The sequence below is a fragment of the Poecilia reticulata genome, chromosome 23, assembly GCF_904066995.2.
Source record: "Poecilia reticulata chromosome 23, P_reticulata-male-v2, whole genome shotgun sequence".
Taxonomy (NCBI): Eukaryota; Metazoa; Chordata; class Actinopteri; order Cyprinodontiformes; family Poeciliidae; genus Poecilia; species Poecilia reticulata.
The window spans coordinates 5,674,423-5,691,074 of NC_088852.1; the positions used below are offsets into that span (position 1 = coordinate 5,674,423).

The 16,652-nt window shown below is 40.4% G+C and overlaps 1 protein-coding gene and 1 long non-coding RNA gene across 2 annotated transcripts in view; one reads left to right on the top strand and one right to left on the bottom strand.

Moving 5' to 3' along the window:
* The window catches only part of LOC103459150 (uncharacterized), a 48,343-nt gene extending 36,024 nt beyond the window's left edge, over positions 1-12,319 (bottom strand). The window contains exons 1-3 of the long non-coding RNA XR_532686.3: positions 12,183-12,319; positions 10,572-10,788; positions 10,368-10,475 (exon numbers count right to left, since the gene is read on the bottom strand). This is a non-coding gene — a long non-coding RNA (uncharacterized LOC103459150). The remainder of the gene's footprint in view (positions 1-10,367; positions 10,476-10,571; positions 10,789-12,182) is intronic.
* Positions 3,458-15,983, top strand: usp44 (ubiquitin specific peptidase 44). Its single transcript, XM_008400476.3, has 6 exons — positions 3,458-3,541; positions 5,980-7,688; positions 9,436-9,634; positions 10,381-10,489; positions 10,588-10,805; positions 14,805-15,983. Exons 2-6 carry the CDS (start codon positions 6,150-6,152, stop codon positions 14,927-14,929), a joined length of 2,190 nt encoding a protein of 729 aa, XP_008398698.1. The 5' UTR covers positions 3,458-3,541; positions 5,980-6,149; the 3' UTR covers positions 14,930-15,983.
* Positions 15,984-16,652: the final 669 nt, after the last annotated feature.

The following is a 16,652-nucleotide window of genomic DNA, read 5'->3' on the forward strand; positions in this document are numbered from 1 at the left end:
AGCACATTAAACATCTGAACATTTCCCACCATGAGCTTCTGGAGCCAGAATCAGAGCTCTGGAAGCAGAAAATACACCAAGACTGGATTTATTCTCCTTCCTATAGTCACAGGGAAACGTGTGCTGGATCAGGGAGTCATGTGGTCAGAATTACCCCGTCAGTCGTGATTCATTTACAGAGGAAATGAGAAGATTTATGCATCGGAAACCGAGTCAGTGAATCGAGTTAAGGAAAAATATTCCTCAGAAACATCACAGCTCGCTGGCTTCACGTTCAAAACACTTGAGGAATGTTGAAAGAGCAAGCCAGAACAGGGACGGGGATCAAAACACAACTGCTGATCATTTTTACATACGTGACAAAACAAGATCCCGACGTCGTCAGTTTATTCAGACCAAAAAAGAACTATAATAATAGACAAGAAGTCATGCATCCAACGGCAACATCCAGCCTGACTGCGCAGAGAGAGGGGAGGACATTTTTACAGGAGGCGTGTTTGTTTACAGGCTCTGCAGCATTTCCTCTGGCTTCACCTGCACCTGTGTTTTAGCCCCCCACAAAACCAGCGGCGTATCCAGCTGCGCTAACACCACCGTGAAACCACCGGAATGGCTTCCTTTCTCTGGAAGCACCAGCCCAGCGAAACATGAAAACATGTTGCCTGTTTCACACATGTGGGCGTGCTTTTATTTTTATCTTTATGAGGTCCAGGTGTCTGGGAGAAACGGTACGCGCCGAGCGTTCCCCGACTTTCAATGCACATCGCTGTTGTTTAGACATCCGAGTGGAAAAGATGAGGACAACCTACAGCGACCTGCGTGTTTTCCAACATACTTGGATAGACTGGCGTGCATTATCGATTTCATCAACACTGAGAAATGCAAGTAAAGCAGAGAAATGGCTAAAAATCAGACTGATGTATGGCATCAGGTGCACATTTTGAAACCTTTGACCTTTAGTTTTGTGTTCTCCTGACTGCTGAAGTGAAAATGAACGCCCTTTTGAATCTTCCAAAAAAAAAAAAAATCTTTAAGCTTCAGAAAACTTACAAGTGGAGTAGATTCAGACCGACTGCACTGCAAAACCTGAAAATCAAACCAAGTATTTTTGTCTATTTTCTGTTGCACATATTTTAGTGCACTTTAAATCAGACTAAATTGACTTACAAGTACCATTTTTAACAAGATGCAGGAGCTTATTTTAAGTCAATAATTCGTTAACATATTTCACACTTATAAATTTCTTGTAAGTGAAAGGATCTGCTAGTGGGATTAGCAATTTTTTTTATCAATACTAAGGAAATATCTACTTGTAAGTTCTATTTGTAAGTTAGTTTTGTCTTATTTCAAGTGTGCTAAGATGTTTGGATTAGAAACTAGACAAAAATATTTGATAAAACTGTCTTTTTGCAGTGTGTTAACCTTTAAAGCGGACCGCAAAATGCTAAAAGAAGTCTCCAAATCAACAAAATATTGTCACGTTGCAGGTTCAGTTCTCTCTGATACCCAGAATAATTCATGTTGGTTTTTATGATGATCTGCTGCAGCAAAGCAGCCCAAACCATCACACTTCCTCTTCCATGCTCCACTGTTACATGAAGCTCTTTTCCTGATATGCTGTCAAAATATTTTTATTTTTGACTCATCTGCGTTGTGTAATCCACTAACAAGAAATGCATATTTATCCAATTTAACAGAAACATCTTGGTTTGCACTGTGAAGATTGATGTTATCCATCTATATCTTCCAATACGTTTGGCATTAAGGTGCGACTGGAAATCTTCACCAGCTCATGGGAAAATCTACATTTGACTATCATTTCTGCTGTTTGGTGCTGAAAATATTGAGTACAGCAGGTTTTCTCAGCCTGCTAACTGAAAACAAGGTTTCCTGAGAAAATCGTGACGCTGAATGAGATTAGATGTTCTGTAAAGGCAAAGCAGGCGAACCACAACAAGGAGTAGAAATCTGTTCATTGCGCCAGTAGTGAAAATCCTTTGAAATATTAACGCTAAATTACTTAATGTGCTTCATCTCACAAGATCTTTAGCAGTTAAATAACAGTGAATAAAGTGTTTATGAGGAGGGTGCATAAAACGAACACGCGAGGGAACGAGGGTTTGCGTGTGCGGACATGAAAGCAGTTATTGCCCGGAGACATTAAGGGAGAAAAAACATTAGAGATGATTCACAGGCGTTGCATGGTACATCAACACATACCTCTTTCTCCAAGTCACAAACGCTCCTTAATCTGCACTCTCCCCCCACTCTCACAGGAGGATTTAACAAGGTTTGAATGGATCAGTTCCCCACTAATCAGAACATGAGAGGGATTCCTCACATGCAATCAAGGAGCATGTGTTGAGATGAAAAGCACGAGCCTTCAAGCAAACTTTCCTGGATGAAACCTAACTCCTGCCTTTGAGCCTCTACAGAAACACGCAGAGAAAGATTTTATATATTTATGCACAGTTATTGTATTGCACCGTTTCCTGCAATCACAGATGACGTACTGATGTTTTCTTTGCACTGATGGGATCTAGATGGTGACTACCACCATGCAGCCCCCATTAGCCAGCATGAAGCTCTGCACCTGCATCCTACAGTAGCTCAGAAACCCTGAAGGTGCACAAACAGGAACACAAGCCAACAGATAATAAACACACATGTTACGTCCTGGAAAGTGACATCACTGTGTTACCTGAAACAGATTTTAATAAAAATGTCTTTCAATTGTTTCAATGATGTCAGGCTTTTACTGTAAAAAGAAAGAAAAACTGAAAGGATGGACCAGAGTTTTGTCGACTTTTCCAGACTTGGATGTTCAAAGTCCATATTTGTCCATCATCTTTATCTAAAATCAAGATCTGGAAAATCCACGCTGTGGATTGAATTGTAAATAATAAACTTATATTTTTTTTGCTTCCAGCTGAAGGTCCAGTTTTTCGATTTCATACCAAAAAAAATTTGGAACTTGGCAGGTAAAAATGTCTGGTTTAACTAGGCAAAACAAAGAACGATATTGCATTCGTTTTACAGACTTGCTTAACTCGGGGTTTGACACAATTCAAAATTATTGCAACAGCTCCCTCTAGCGATTAAAGTTGGTCACATCTGTCGTGTCAGTAAGAGTTGTGATTTTTGATAAGCACATATTAAATGTAGAGTAATAAACACGCAATAGAAGATATATAACACGTATATACCTGTGGTGATATTCTTCTCTTTTGTAAATGAATTCCTCTGAAATTATTTCATAAAAATAATTATTTTAATAAATCCAAATTTGGTGTTTAATAAATTCATCAAGATACGTAAGAATATTTTGAAGCTGTCAAACTGAAGAAAGCCAATGAATAGGTGAATGTGACACGTTTGGTTGTAAATGATAACTAAATAGTAATAAACTACCCGCAACAATATAAACAACAACAAAAACGTCACGTCTCGTGGACGCGCTCGAACTAACACCACGCGACAGGGATTGACAAGATGGCGAACATTTTAGAAACAGAGGAGTAAACCGTGAAGAGGAGCCTCGGTAAGATGCGTCCTTTTAAAATAATGACTTGTCTTGTCCATGAGAACTGTGTTTGATCATAATCTGGGAGTTGGTGGAAAGTCCCGACGGACACCGTGAACAGCGGTTCGGATAACGCGTGAATTAGTTGGGATATCAACCCGGCTTGCTAAGGCTAGTTAGCATGCTAGGCTAAAATTAGCAGCTCACTAATCTCTTAATCACAAATCTGAGAACAGGAATAATATGCACCGGAAGCTGTGGATAAACTCCAATTTAAGTTTAAATTGATCGACGGTGTTGTTTCTCGTGTTTGATGAGTCTCTAGGTTTATATTTTGTCTTATAAATCCCAGAGATCTCGGGTTAGCCGTAGCTAGCTGGCTGGCTCAAGTTAGCAACTGGGAATGTACCACTTTTTAAAATATTAGCATAATAAAACAGAAGACATTCTCATGCTGATGTGAAATTAATTGTTGTTTCTTTTACGGTTTAATGGTTGTCTTCAGTTGGGTCGTATTTATTATGCATTCATGCAACAGTGAAGCTTCACGTTCAGACCAGGCAACCACAAGGACAACCCTGGTAAAGCGCGCTAACTCGCTGATAAATCCTGGCTGGCTCTCTGAACAATCACGACTCTTAATGCTAAATTATACCACCGTTATTTTAATATATTAAGTGAATGTTCTGTTGCAGCTATAAGTGTATACATCTTAAGAAAATCAAATATATTACATTACTGCATAGTCCTTGATGTTTAACGAATAAATGAATAAACACGCCCACTCCTGCACTATAAAAAGGTAAACAAGCGCAATTATCGACTCGAGTCCATGTACAAGAGTCGTTTTAGCTTTTATGATCTGTGATTTGCATATAAACTTTTTAGTACGGAAAGTTTGCAAACGTTTAAAGAGCTGTTTGTCAAAATAAAAGATTTTCCCTGAGGAAGGATTAACACCAGAATATTATGAGTTAATAAACATGTAATAGACTTATTCAGACCAAACAGCACGTTTGTTACTGTAGATCGAAAAGTGATAGTCTCATAAAGTTGAAGAGTTCTGTAGTTTTAATAAGTCAGAAAGAGCCCAGTTTAATTTAGTTAATCCAATGCTGTTGTAGAGTGTTGACGTGTGCAAGATTTCTTCCTGATCTAGTCAGAACAACAACTGAGTGAGTCACACACTGTCCATAAATGAAGAAATCGCTTTTCCTTGAGGGATTTATGCAGGAGATTAACAGTGCAGAGGACAGATGAGAACATGTGATGATTTCCTCGGTGTGGAAATTTCAACATCCTCATTATAACCAGAAATGTCAGGTTTTTACTGATGCCAATTTCAGATTTTTTTTATGCCCAGCGTTCTGACTGAGTATTTTTATAGGTTGTAGTTTTGAAAAAGAAGAGATTTATTCAAGTATATTTCCAGAATGATTGTTTAATTACACTTAAAAGTGGTTTGAAACTAACACCACATGTTTATTAAGCATATCTACAACTAAAACACCGATATAAGCTCAGAACAGGAAGTGCTACTTCATGCCGCTCTAATGCCGTTTGTGTCTCTGGGCTCAGTGAGTTTGTGTTTCTGTTACTATTTATAGAAAAGGTTTAGGTTGATGTTTCACATCCAAGTTTAACTGGCTATTTTAGGTCTGGGTCGGATTTTAAATTCCAAAATATACAAGATTATTTTCCATCAATCGAGAATCTTTCATCATAGAATGTTAATTTTTTAATTTAAAGGATCACTTAAAAACACAAGTCGTTAAAGATTCTGAATATTTTTGCGCTTTATCTTCATTGAGCTAATGAAGCACAGACTGTGTAACTGTTGCTGCACACTGCTGGTCAGCTGGCTAAAAGTAGAGCTAATATGCTTCCCCCCCCCACTTTTTACAAGGAAGGCTAAATTATTAACTGATAAATAATTGAATAGCAAAAGGTGCTTAATAATAGATTTTATTTCACAGAATCTGAACCAGCCAAATCTAAAACTCCAACTTAATAAGTTTTAGGTACAACCCATTTGAAGACAAAAGGTTTTTTTTATATATATATATCTTAAGTAGAAAATGTTTATATTTTTTGTACAGTTTTAATTCAATTACTGCTCTGAATGTTTTGTTCTTTCAGTAATTGACAGTTTGAGTCTGTAAACACATAAAATGATTAATGGATTACAAAATTAGCTGACAGTTACTTCAATAATCCGTTATTCAGATGAATCATTTCAGCTCTATGGTTGGTTAAACGGCTCTATAGTAGAATGTTGCTTTTCTAAACTGTTTGAAAGCACAAAGTAAACTCTTATTTACTGAAAAGTTGGTTAATTTTTAAAATGTAATGTTAGAGTTTGTTTGCCCCCTGTCAGTTGTGTTTACTGTGTTTTATTTTATTTTGGGTTGATAAAACCTTCAGCACAGATTAGATGCAGCTTTTTTCTCTTCCAGAAACCACAACCATGTCCTGGGATGTTCCCATTTCTCCGCTCACTGTGGTCACCATGGTAATATGAGGCTAATTTGAAAGCGACACACGCGCTCTCTGCCTCGCACACGAACCCACAGTCAGGCGTTGACTGTCGCAGGTGGTGTGCCCGGCCGGCCGGCAGGCCTGTGTGATGGACAGGTGTAAACACGTAGGGCGGCTGCGCCTGGCCCCAGACCACTCCATCCTCAACCCCCAGAAGTGGCACTGCGTGGACTGCAACACCACCGAGTCTATTTGGGCCTGCCTGGGCTGCGCGCATGTGGCATGCGGCCGCTACATCGAGGAGCATGCTCTCCAGCACTTCCAGCAGCAGCGCCACCCGCTGGCAATGGAGGTTAACGAGCTGTATGTGTTTTGCTACTTGTGTGACGACTATGTGCTGAACGACAACGCCACTGGGGATCTGAAGCTACTCCGCAGCACCCTCAGCGCCATCCAGAGCCAGCGCTATGAGGTCACAACGCGCAGTGGGCGAACCCTGCGCTCGGCTAGCTTCGGATCGGACGCCCTCATACCATGCGGCGCCAGCGAGCTGCAGCTGAGAGACGAGGACCGAATGTTTACCGCCCTCTGGCATCGCCGCCGGGCCCTCATCGGACGCATCTTCCGCCTCTGGTTTAGTTTAACCGATTGTGGGAAGAGGAGAGAGGAAGAGGAGAGGAGGAGGGAGGAAGAGGAAGAGCAGAAACGGGAGGCCAGGGAGAGGCGGCGTGTTCTAAAGCGGCAGCTGCAGGAGGTACTGGAGAACACTCCGATCAGAAAGAGCCGACGTCTGCGTCGGAAGAGCCAGAGAGTCGTGGATGCGACCATCGCGCCGACGGTTCAGAAAAGTCGCAAGAAGAGAAAAAGTCAAACGGCCTCGTCTCGATCTCGCAGGTCACGGACTCGAAGTCCTTCCGCTGCGGCGCCTAAGAAAGCCGGTCGGACGAAAAAGTCCCCGCCTTGCCCCAAATCCCAGAGACGTTCCTCTAACCCCAAATCTAAGCCCAGAACTATGCCATCCTCGTCCCGTGGCGCCCAGACGCCGGTCCGCCGCCGGCAGAGCAGCAAGCAGGAAGGCTCGCCTTTCAAACGGCGTCCCACCGTCACTCCCGGCGTGACGGGTCTGAGGAATCTGGGGAACACCTGCTACATGAATTCCATCCTGCAGGTTTTAAGCCATCTGCACGTTTTCAGGGAGTGCTTTCTGCGCTTGGACCTGACCCAGGCGCTGGAGCTGTTGGCGTCTGCCGTCCACGGCCAGTTGACGGTGAAAACCACGACCCAGTTTCCCCTCTCTCAGAGAAAGGGGCTCCAATCAACGTCGGGGCTGAGCGGCGGGGCGTCGCGTGGTCGCAGCATGGAGCTGATCCAACCCAAAGAGCCCAGCTCCAAGCACATCTCCCTCTGCCACGAGTTGCACACCCTGTTCCAGGTCATGTGGTCCGGCAAGTGGGCGCTGGTCTCGCCTTTTGCCATGCTGCACTCTGTGTGGCAGCTGATCCCCGCGTTCAGGGGCTACGCCCAGCAGGACGCGCAAGAGTTCCTGTGCGAACTGCTGGACAAGGTGCAGCAGGAGCTGGAGAGCACCGGGAAGCACACCAACACGGCCGGAGTCCCACAGAAACGCCTCATCAAGCAGGTTCTGAGCGTCGTCAATACCATCTTCCACGGCCAGCTTCTCAGCCAGGTACGACACACACGCGCGCACACACACACACACACACACACACACACACACACACACACCTTTAGCCCTGTCATCCAGCTTTTGCTCTAAGCTACACAGATGCATTTAGTGACTAAGGCTACGTTCACACTGCAGCCTGAAGTGACCCAAATCAATTGGGGTTTTTTTGCCGTAAAGCGACGTCCGTCTGATCGTTTTATGATCATCTGAGTAACACAGATCGGATTTTTTCGAGTTAAGAGTTGCGGAAAAACACCTCACGGTGAAGCACGTCAAAATGCATCAACACAATGAATCCAATACACAATTTAAAAAACAAGCACTTGACAGAGTTTGGCTACATTGAGGCTCAATGCAGGAAAAACAAAGTCATTAGACAGCAGGTAAAGCAATTGTCAACACTCACCCGGATTAGCATCACGGTCAGAAAGCTAAACAACCCGAAAAATTATTTAAGTCAACAAGCCGGGGTGTAAGACGCTGGTTCTGCCCTCACTTTGAACTGCCGCTACGCGCTACTGGCAGTAATATTTCACAGACGTAGCACCGCTCAACATCCACCAGACAGTGAACTCTCACACCGAACATCTGCTTAAAGCTGCAGCTGTAACTTAAACAAAATAATTATTTTACATGATTACAACTTTCACTAAGACAGATAATCTCTTAAAATAAAAAAAAAAAATCATTCTCCTCTGCCTCCTCCCGGTTCTGCAGAATTACTCAGCTCAGTCAGAAACATCCAATCAGAACCAGCATTAATCAGCTGGCCAATCAGAACCAGCATTAATCAGTTGGCCAATCAGAACCAGCATTAATCAGTTGGCCAATCAGAACCAGCATTAATCAGTTGGCCAATCAGAACCAGCATTAATCAGCTGGCCAATCAGAACCAGCATTAATCAGCTGGCCAATCAGAACCAGCATTAATCAGTTGGCCAATCAGAACCAGCATTAATCAGCTGGCCAATCAGAACCAGCATTAATCAGCTGGCCAATCAGAACCAGCATTAATCAGCTGGCCATCATCTCAGGAAGTTTTGGTTCAGTAACTCAGGATTGTTTATGTTGCTGTAACCTGCATTTGACTTGGAATGAATGTTTTCTTTCTTTCTTGACATTATTTGATATATGCAGTGTTGAGATTTATTTGACTCGTATAATTTATGGCACTGAGAGCCTTACTATTAAATATTGTTTAACTGATTTCAGGTTTTTCAGTTGTCCTTTTGACTGAATAGCTGCTGTGTTGTGCCTGCAAGTACTTTGCACGTTTTTAGTCTAAATTAGGTGAATTTATTGCCAGATCATTTTTCTATTTTGCCAGATCACATAGTAGCATTTATGCCTAAAGCGAAAAATTAACAGCCAATCCATGTGATTGGCCCTCATGGGTGGATCAGTAAAAGACCTGATCAGAGCATCCCTAATAAATACTTTTCAGGGCTCTGTAGAGGATTTTATTTCCTTTATTTAACCAGGTAAACCCCATTGAGATCCAGATCTCATTTTCAAGAGGGACCTGGGCAGCAGTCTGCAGTACACAGCAACCTGGTTACAAAAAAGGATGTGTATGTGAAAGGAGTAATGCTTCCTTTGTGGTCTGTGCACACACTGAGACACCTGCTCTAGCTGGACAGAAGGCCGAGTGTCTTCAGCTACTCTCTACTCTGACTGCTCACCATAACCCCGACTCAGACTGCATGACAAAGAGGGAAGCTCCACTCATCCCGACTCGTCTGTGCAGGTGACGTGCCTGGCCTGCAGCCATCGCTCCAACACTGTGGAGCCTTTCTGGGATTTGTCTCTGGAGTTCCCTGAGCGTTACCATAGCAACAGCAGGGAGTCGGCCGCGCAGGCTCCGTGCCACCTGACCGAGATGCTGGCCAAGTTTACAGAAACGGAAGCGCTGGAGGGAAACATCTACGCCTGCGACCAGTGTAACGGTGAGTGAGTGCAACACTCTGAGCCGCCTCGGTTTTAAACATTTACACCTGATATTTTATTTTATTTAACGGGGACCTATTGTGCAAAATTCCTATTTTGCACTTCTTTTTTTTTTACTTCCATTTGGGTCTCTACTGCTTCTGAAAACAATCCAAGTGCTTAAAAAAAAACTCCGCTGTTTTTTTTGGCAATAAGTTCATGTTTTTGATGTCTGGAAAATTAGCCCTATTTAAAAGTCTTCAGAATGTCATTTCATAAATCCTGTTACCTAGCAACCCCAGTCTGCTCCAGCATGTTTGGTCAGCTGATTTTACCGGTGTATGTAATCTACAATGGCTGCTGTAAAAGACTAGCTGCCCAATGCTCACAAACTACATGCTGCTCCAGTTAATTAATTGATTACCGGAGCAGTCAACTAATATTTTAATAATCTATTAATCCGATTAATATTTTCAACCATTTCAATAATTGCATATCTGTTTGCAGCCATTTTCACGTGTGAGTGTAAACATTGAGTTTGGGGGCGTGGCCAGCAGCAGCTCATCAGGATTTAAAGTGACAGAGGCCCTGAAACATCTCATTCTGAAAGGAGCTCAAAAAAGGCAGAACTGACTGGACTAAAATTTCATTGTCTAAGAACGATGTTTTGTATAGACCTATCCTAACCTGTTTTGAAGCTAAATGATTTCTATTAAAAACAAACATTCAGTGAGATAGAAGTTTATACTTTACCTTCCTCCTGCAGCAGCGCGACGACGCACATGCTCCAAAACCGTCATCTTGACCGAAGCAAAGAAACAGCTGATGGTCTATAAACTGCCTCAGGTCCTCAGGCTCCACCTCAAACGTTTCAGGTGAGATCACGCTTCACGTTAGCATGCTAATTAGCCACACAGCTTTGGTAAAACAGCAGCAGGTTTCAGCTGGTCGACTCACTGTGTCTGACGGTCAGGTGGTCCGGGCGGAACCACCGGGAGAAGATCGGAGTTCACGTCAGCTTCGACCAGCTCCTCAACATGGAGCCCTACTGCTCCAATCCCAGCAGCCCGAGCGCCGCGGGGTCGCCGCGCCCCAAGCACTTCCTCTACGAGCTCTCTGCTGTTGTGATGCATCATGGGAAGGGATTTGGATCAGGCCACTACACTGCCTACTGCTACAACACAGAAGGAGGTGAGGGGGAAAAAGCTGAAATTATTTGAATGGAAAAAAAAAAAAGAAATGCAGTTTGGTTAGGAAATGCACCGATCTGATATCAATGTCTATCGGTCATGATAAAAAATAAACCTATATCTGTTATCGATAAGGGCACGTCTATTTAGTCTAATTCTATGCTTTCTCTGAGCAACTTCATGCTAGAATTTCTAATTTCTCCTTCTGCATCATTTGAAAGAAGTTTGTTTATTTTGACATGTTTGACCAAGGTAGTCAACTTATTGCTTTTTTCAGTTTGTTGATTATTTACTTTCCATTGGCTGTCATACTCCTAATTGTACTGAATGAGCAAATTAAAATGGTTGTTTGACCAAACTTTTGAAGCCATTGGCATATTTAAGTGAGCTGTACTGGTGCAGAGTTATAAAATAAATGTGTAATTCAGTACGTTTATATTTAAGAATATGTTTTGAGTTAATCCAGAACTTTGACCAAAAACGCATCAGATGGAAACCTAGTTTATGTTAAAGCGAGACTTCTTGTTTTGTTTTTCTGATGTTATTTTTTATCTGCCGTTGAGCCTCTTGTGCCATTTGATGATCAAATGAATGTACGGTAAACATTATGCATTACTACTGGAAGTACTCTATCCTGTTTGAACATAACCTACTATAGGCACGAGTTACATAAGTTTTATATTGAAAAAACAAACCAATAAGTGCTTCTTCTGCTTTTTTTATTTTTTTGTAATTATGCTATTTGTATTAATGTTTTTATTTTAGGTTTAAATATTTCAGAATTTGTGCATAATTTTATATTTTTGGTCCATCTGGTGACATTGTAAAATAACATGACTAGCCTTTTTACAAAATACCTTTTTTACTCTTACTCAGGTAATTTTATGGATGGCTACTTTTTACTTTTATTTGAGTAAAAATATGGTGAAGTAGTGCTTCAATTTTTTTAGTCAGCCATAGATATTGATTAATGAGTTAATCTAAAGTTAGTTACTCTTGTAGCTCGATTAACGATTGATTGGCGGTCATATTACTAAAAACCAGAATTTGTTCCCGTAGCAGTAACACGAAGGCCTAATTTTTTCATAATATGCTGACATTATTTAACATTTTTTTGTTTCATCAATTTAAATACTCATTGAATTTTCTTAAATGATCAAACTTAGACATGTTGTTAAAACGAAGCAGGTGTTACTGCCTATTAAAAAATAAAAGCTGAAAAGTTAAATACGAACAGAAGTACAGTTTGTAATTACTCGAACGAATACCAAAACCCCGCTCCGTTAAGTATATTAACTCACGACAACCCTCAAAATCATATTTTTTTTCTTAATTTTTCGGCGTTATCTCCTTCGCTTTTCTGTCGTCACGTCCTCACCTTCGTAGCAAATCCTTATTTTCTGTTGCTGCTCCGTCATGTTGCTCGGCTAAATGAGCGCTATTAAGGTGAAATTTAAGGAACTTGTCGAGAATTTATATTTCAAAATAACTTCCGGACTGTTCATATTTCTAAACAGAACCGCATAAAGTGCATTTTACATGCTGCACCTGACGCTATTTAAGCTTTTTCTCTTATTAACGCTCTGGTATGGCCGCCATCTTTGTTTCTGCAGCAACGCCTCCGCTTAAGGATGACCAGCGGCGCCCTCTGCTGGATGGCGGCCAAACTACAACACTAAAACCATGTCTAACGGACGTGACTAGAACTAATGCTAATCAAAGTAACTATTTATTGACAATTAATTGTAATTTGAATTCTCTGAGCCAAAAAGTAGAACTCTTATCCGTTTTTTCTGCATTCAAACATATTTACATAGGAAATGGATCACGACTGGAAGAACATCTGTTACATCTGATGTGGATCAGTGTTGACACAGACCAGCTTTCTATTTATATTTTATCTATTTCCCAGTGATGCTTCATACGGAGCCCTCCAGAGGACATGAGGAAATTTTTTTTCTTTTGCGTTACCTCGCAATACTTTTGCGTTCCCTCGCAAAACTTTTGCGTCCCTTCGCAAAAGGTTTTGCGTTCGCTCGCAATAATCTACTGATCAGTTCATAATTGAATACTGTAAGCCATTTTTACGGTGGCCGCCGTACTTTCTGCTTTAATACAAGCTTATAAGGTTTTTCCATGGACTATTGAGTTATTACCGTGGGGTAATAAGTCATCTGATTGTGTCTCTGTTGTGTTCGTGTCTGAATGATTTAAAGGGCTGCTTTTAGTGCCATTCCATCTGAGCCTTAACAGACATAAACATGCAGTCAATGAATCGATTTTCAATCAGTTTTTTGCACCAAAGCTTTAATAATTTTAAACATTATAACATTATTGCTGTGTTTTATCACTACAAAACACAGCAAATTAATGGTGGTAGACGGCCGCACTGGGTTAACTCAGGGAATCTCATCTGTCCGTGTATCAATCAACTCCTAACCTCTTTGTTCTGTCACAATTATCGATTTATTTAATTTTGATTATCATGCTCCAAACTTTGCGAGGACTTACCACTCCGCTCACCCGCTTCCTCATACACACAGAGCCAGCAGCACGCCAGTAACCTTCCCATTCATACTTGATGACAGTCACGCCCACATCGACACACCCACCACCAGGTGTCAAAGCCGCTGCTTCTGTCATATCAATAATTATTTAATTCATATGGCTCTTATAGAGCCTCAGCGAAAACGTGTTTATTATTATTAACTCTTTGGTGCAAAAAACTGATTGAAAATCGATTTATTTACTGCATGTTTATGTCTGTTAAGGCTCAGATGGAACGGCACTGAAAGCAGCCCTTTAAACCATTCAGACGAACACAATGGACACAATCAGATGACTTATTACCCCGCGATAATAACTCAATTGTCCATGGGAAAACCGTAAATAAGCTTGTATTAAAGCAGAAATTACGGCGGCCACCGTAAGAAAGGCTTACAGTATTCAATTATGCCGCATGAACTGATCAATAGATTATTGCTCAGTTCCCTCGCGAGGGAATGCAAAACCTTTTGCGAGGGAACACAAAAGAACAAAAAATCCCCATGTCTCCTGGAGGGCTCCGTAGCTTCATGACAGGAATCAATGGACGTGTTGTAATGTTAGGATTGAGAAGATGCTAATACTGTAGATGTAAAAAGCGGAATGGAACAGGCCTGAAGAGCTCACAGGAGGAGGCAAATATTCCAAGCTAATAATCAGTGATGAATAGGGGTATCAAATTGGAGGAACATTTGAGTGCATCTCAATGGCTAATAAAACTGGTCTTAGCCATAAAACATTCCAGGGAGTGGCAGACATGAGAACATATCTAACCATTCTGTGCCACTGCAATGTTGTAAAATATATAATATAGTGTAATATATAGCTTTGTTGTGACACATTTCCCAAATAAAGTGAATCATCCCCTTTTTTCTGCAAATAAAACCCCTTTTCTTTTATTATGCTAGCAATAAAGTATCTCCTCACTATTGAGTTCAATCAAAAATGTTATTTCATGCTGTACTCCAGCTCCGTGACTCAGTCTCTGAACAGATAGATTAACGATCAATGATTAACCTACGGTACTTGGTGTTCTCTATTCCTATAGGTCTGCCAAGTGCCTGAATAAAATGAATTTAAAAGAACATGACGTTTAAATTTTTTATTTAGTTTTAAATCACTAAAAACTTCAACCCACCTAAGAATGCAGACCTCCAATCAAAAACATCTGACAACACAAAAAGTTCATGATAAAACCCTGTCAGGGTTTTAATGTAAGAAGGGAAGTGTAAATAAAACAGCAAGCTTATTTTAACATGTACATTTTTATCAAACTTTAGATGGTTTTTCCTCGTTTTTGGATTTTATTTAACCCACTTGATTAAATGTCTCTCTTTATCCTGAACTTGACTGATCAAGAAATAACTGTTTAAACTGTTTTATTGCATTAAAAGTAAAGTAATTGCGTTGTTTTGATTGAAAAAGTTCATTTGTGTTTTAATCTTCTCTTTTCCAGGCTTCTGGGTTCACTGTAATGACTCTAAGCTGAATGTGTGCTCAGTGGACGAGGTTTGTCGGGCTCAGGCCTACATCCTCTTCTACACACAGCGAGTAACTCAGGACAAAGACCGGCCACTATAGAATCAGGACCTCTCTCCTGAACTTTGATCTCCACTGTATCCCGGCCCAACCTGTCGCTCCTTTTCCAGTATTTCTTCTAAAACCTGGGATCATGGGACTTTTTTTTTTGTGTGTCTATTTTTCTACGTTAGGAAAAATAAGAGGAAGGACTCCTTTTGTAAAAACCCGGTTCTGCTTTGTGAACTTGTTGTAAATGGTGTTTATATATGTAGGTATTTTAAAAGAAAATGCTGATGTGATTTATGTAAATTTGTATTTTATTAAGAAGAGAGTATCAGCCAAGGTTTGTCTCTGTAGCAGCCGGTAGGGAGAGTTCTCATCTGCCCGCTTGTTGATTGTAAATGTTTGTCTGTTCATCAGCTGAAATGTTTCTCAGTCACTTTAGATTGTTGAAGTGGATGTAGGTTAACATGTCAGTCACTCAAGACGGCATTTGGGTCATTTTCCTGCCAGAAATGCACTAGTTTCTACAGTTTTTAACTTCTTTTTGTACACAAATGACGGTTGTTTCAAAAAAATATGTAAACATACAGGACAGGAAGTTTGGGTTTGAATAAATATTCAACATGGTGGAAACTTTCCTTGAGCATTTTGCTGCCACCTTTCTGCTCCAGAATGTAACTGCTTTAAGAGAAACATCCCCAACCTGACAATAATAGAAAAAGTGCCCTTTTGTCGCAAAGTATTTTTATAGTTCTTATTAATTCAGCAGCACTGCGATCCATACAAACCAGCATTTAGTCTATGAATGTATTTTTATACAAACTCGACCATCAAATGTTAAATTTTTATACGATCCTTTGTTCGACACCAGCATCTGTTTTTATAAAGACTTTACTGTATGAATCTGTTCATTAGAGAAGAATCACAGCACACTTTGTTTTCCTTTCACTGTGGAATGGTTGGTTTTTGGCGTTTTGGTTACTACTTCACGGTGTGTTTGTGTGTGTGTGTAAATTTTATGGAAGTTATGCTATGCAAATTGTTACCTCAATTTTTATTTCTAGAAAAAATTACCTCAATAAATGAGATTATTTTTTCATTTTTCTACAAAGACGGGAGTTTTTGTCTTTTTTTAAAATACGGTATCTGACCACTTTAAACAAAGTCAATATTTGATTATTACTTAAAAGAAGCTTACAAACAGGTTAGAGCAAGTCAAATTTAAGAAAAATGTAGGCCTTCCTAATGCCACCTTGAATAAAATTTTAGATCGAAAATACAAATACAGGGCTTATGCTAGCAAAAACTGACATTTTGGGGTTTCTTGTCAGCGGCTTTGTGTATTTTTAATTATTATTTTTTTAATACTGTTATGTCTCTCTTTGCACATAATGAGCCTTACAGCTGGGAAGAGAAGTGAGCCAACTGGCGATAAATTTCTACTTATGATCGACGTAAAAAAAAAAAGTTAACTTAGCAGCTAGCTAGCGGTATATTCAACCGCCGCAATCAAGATGTCTGCGCGTCCGCGCCAGAAAAAATAGATATAATAGCCCCGCTACAATAAAATGTAGGATTTGTGATTAACATGTTATGAAACCCCTTGCAAAGAGGTAAAAACTACGGACGACTGATTTACGTTTTTAACTTATTCTAAACTTAAAAACTTTTAAAAACTAATTGAGATCCATTTGTATACGTTTTACTATAATTTAACAAAATGACAAAAATATAAGGCTGAAATGATTTATCAGATTCATCGGTCATTGAAATAACCGTC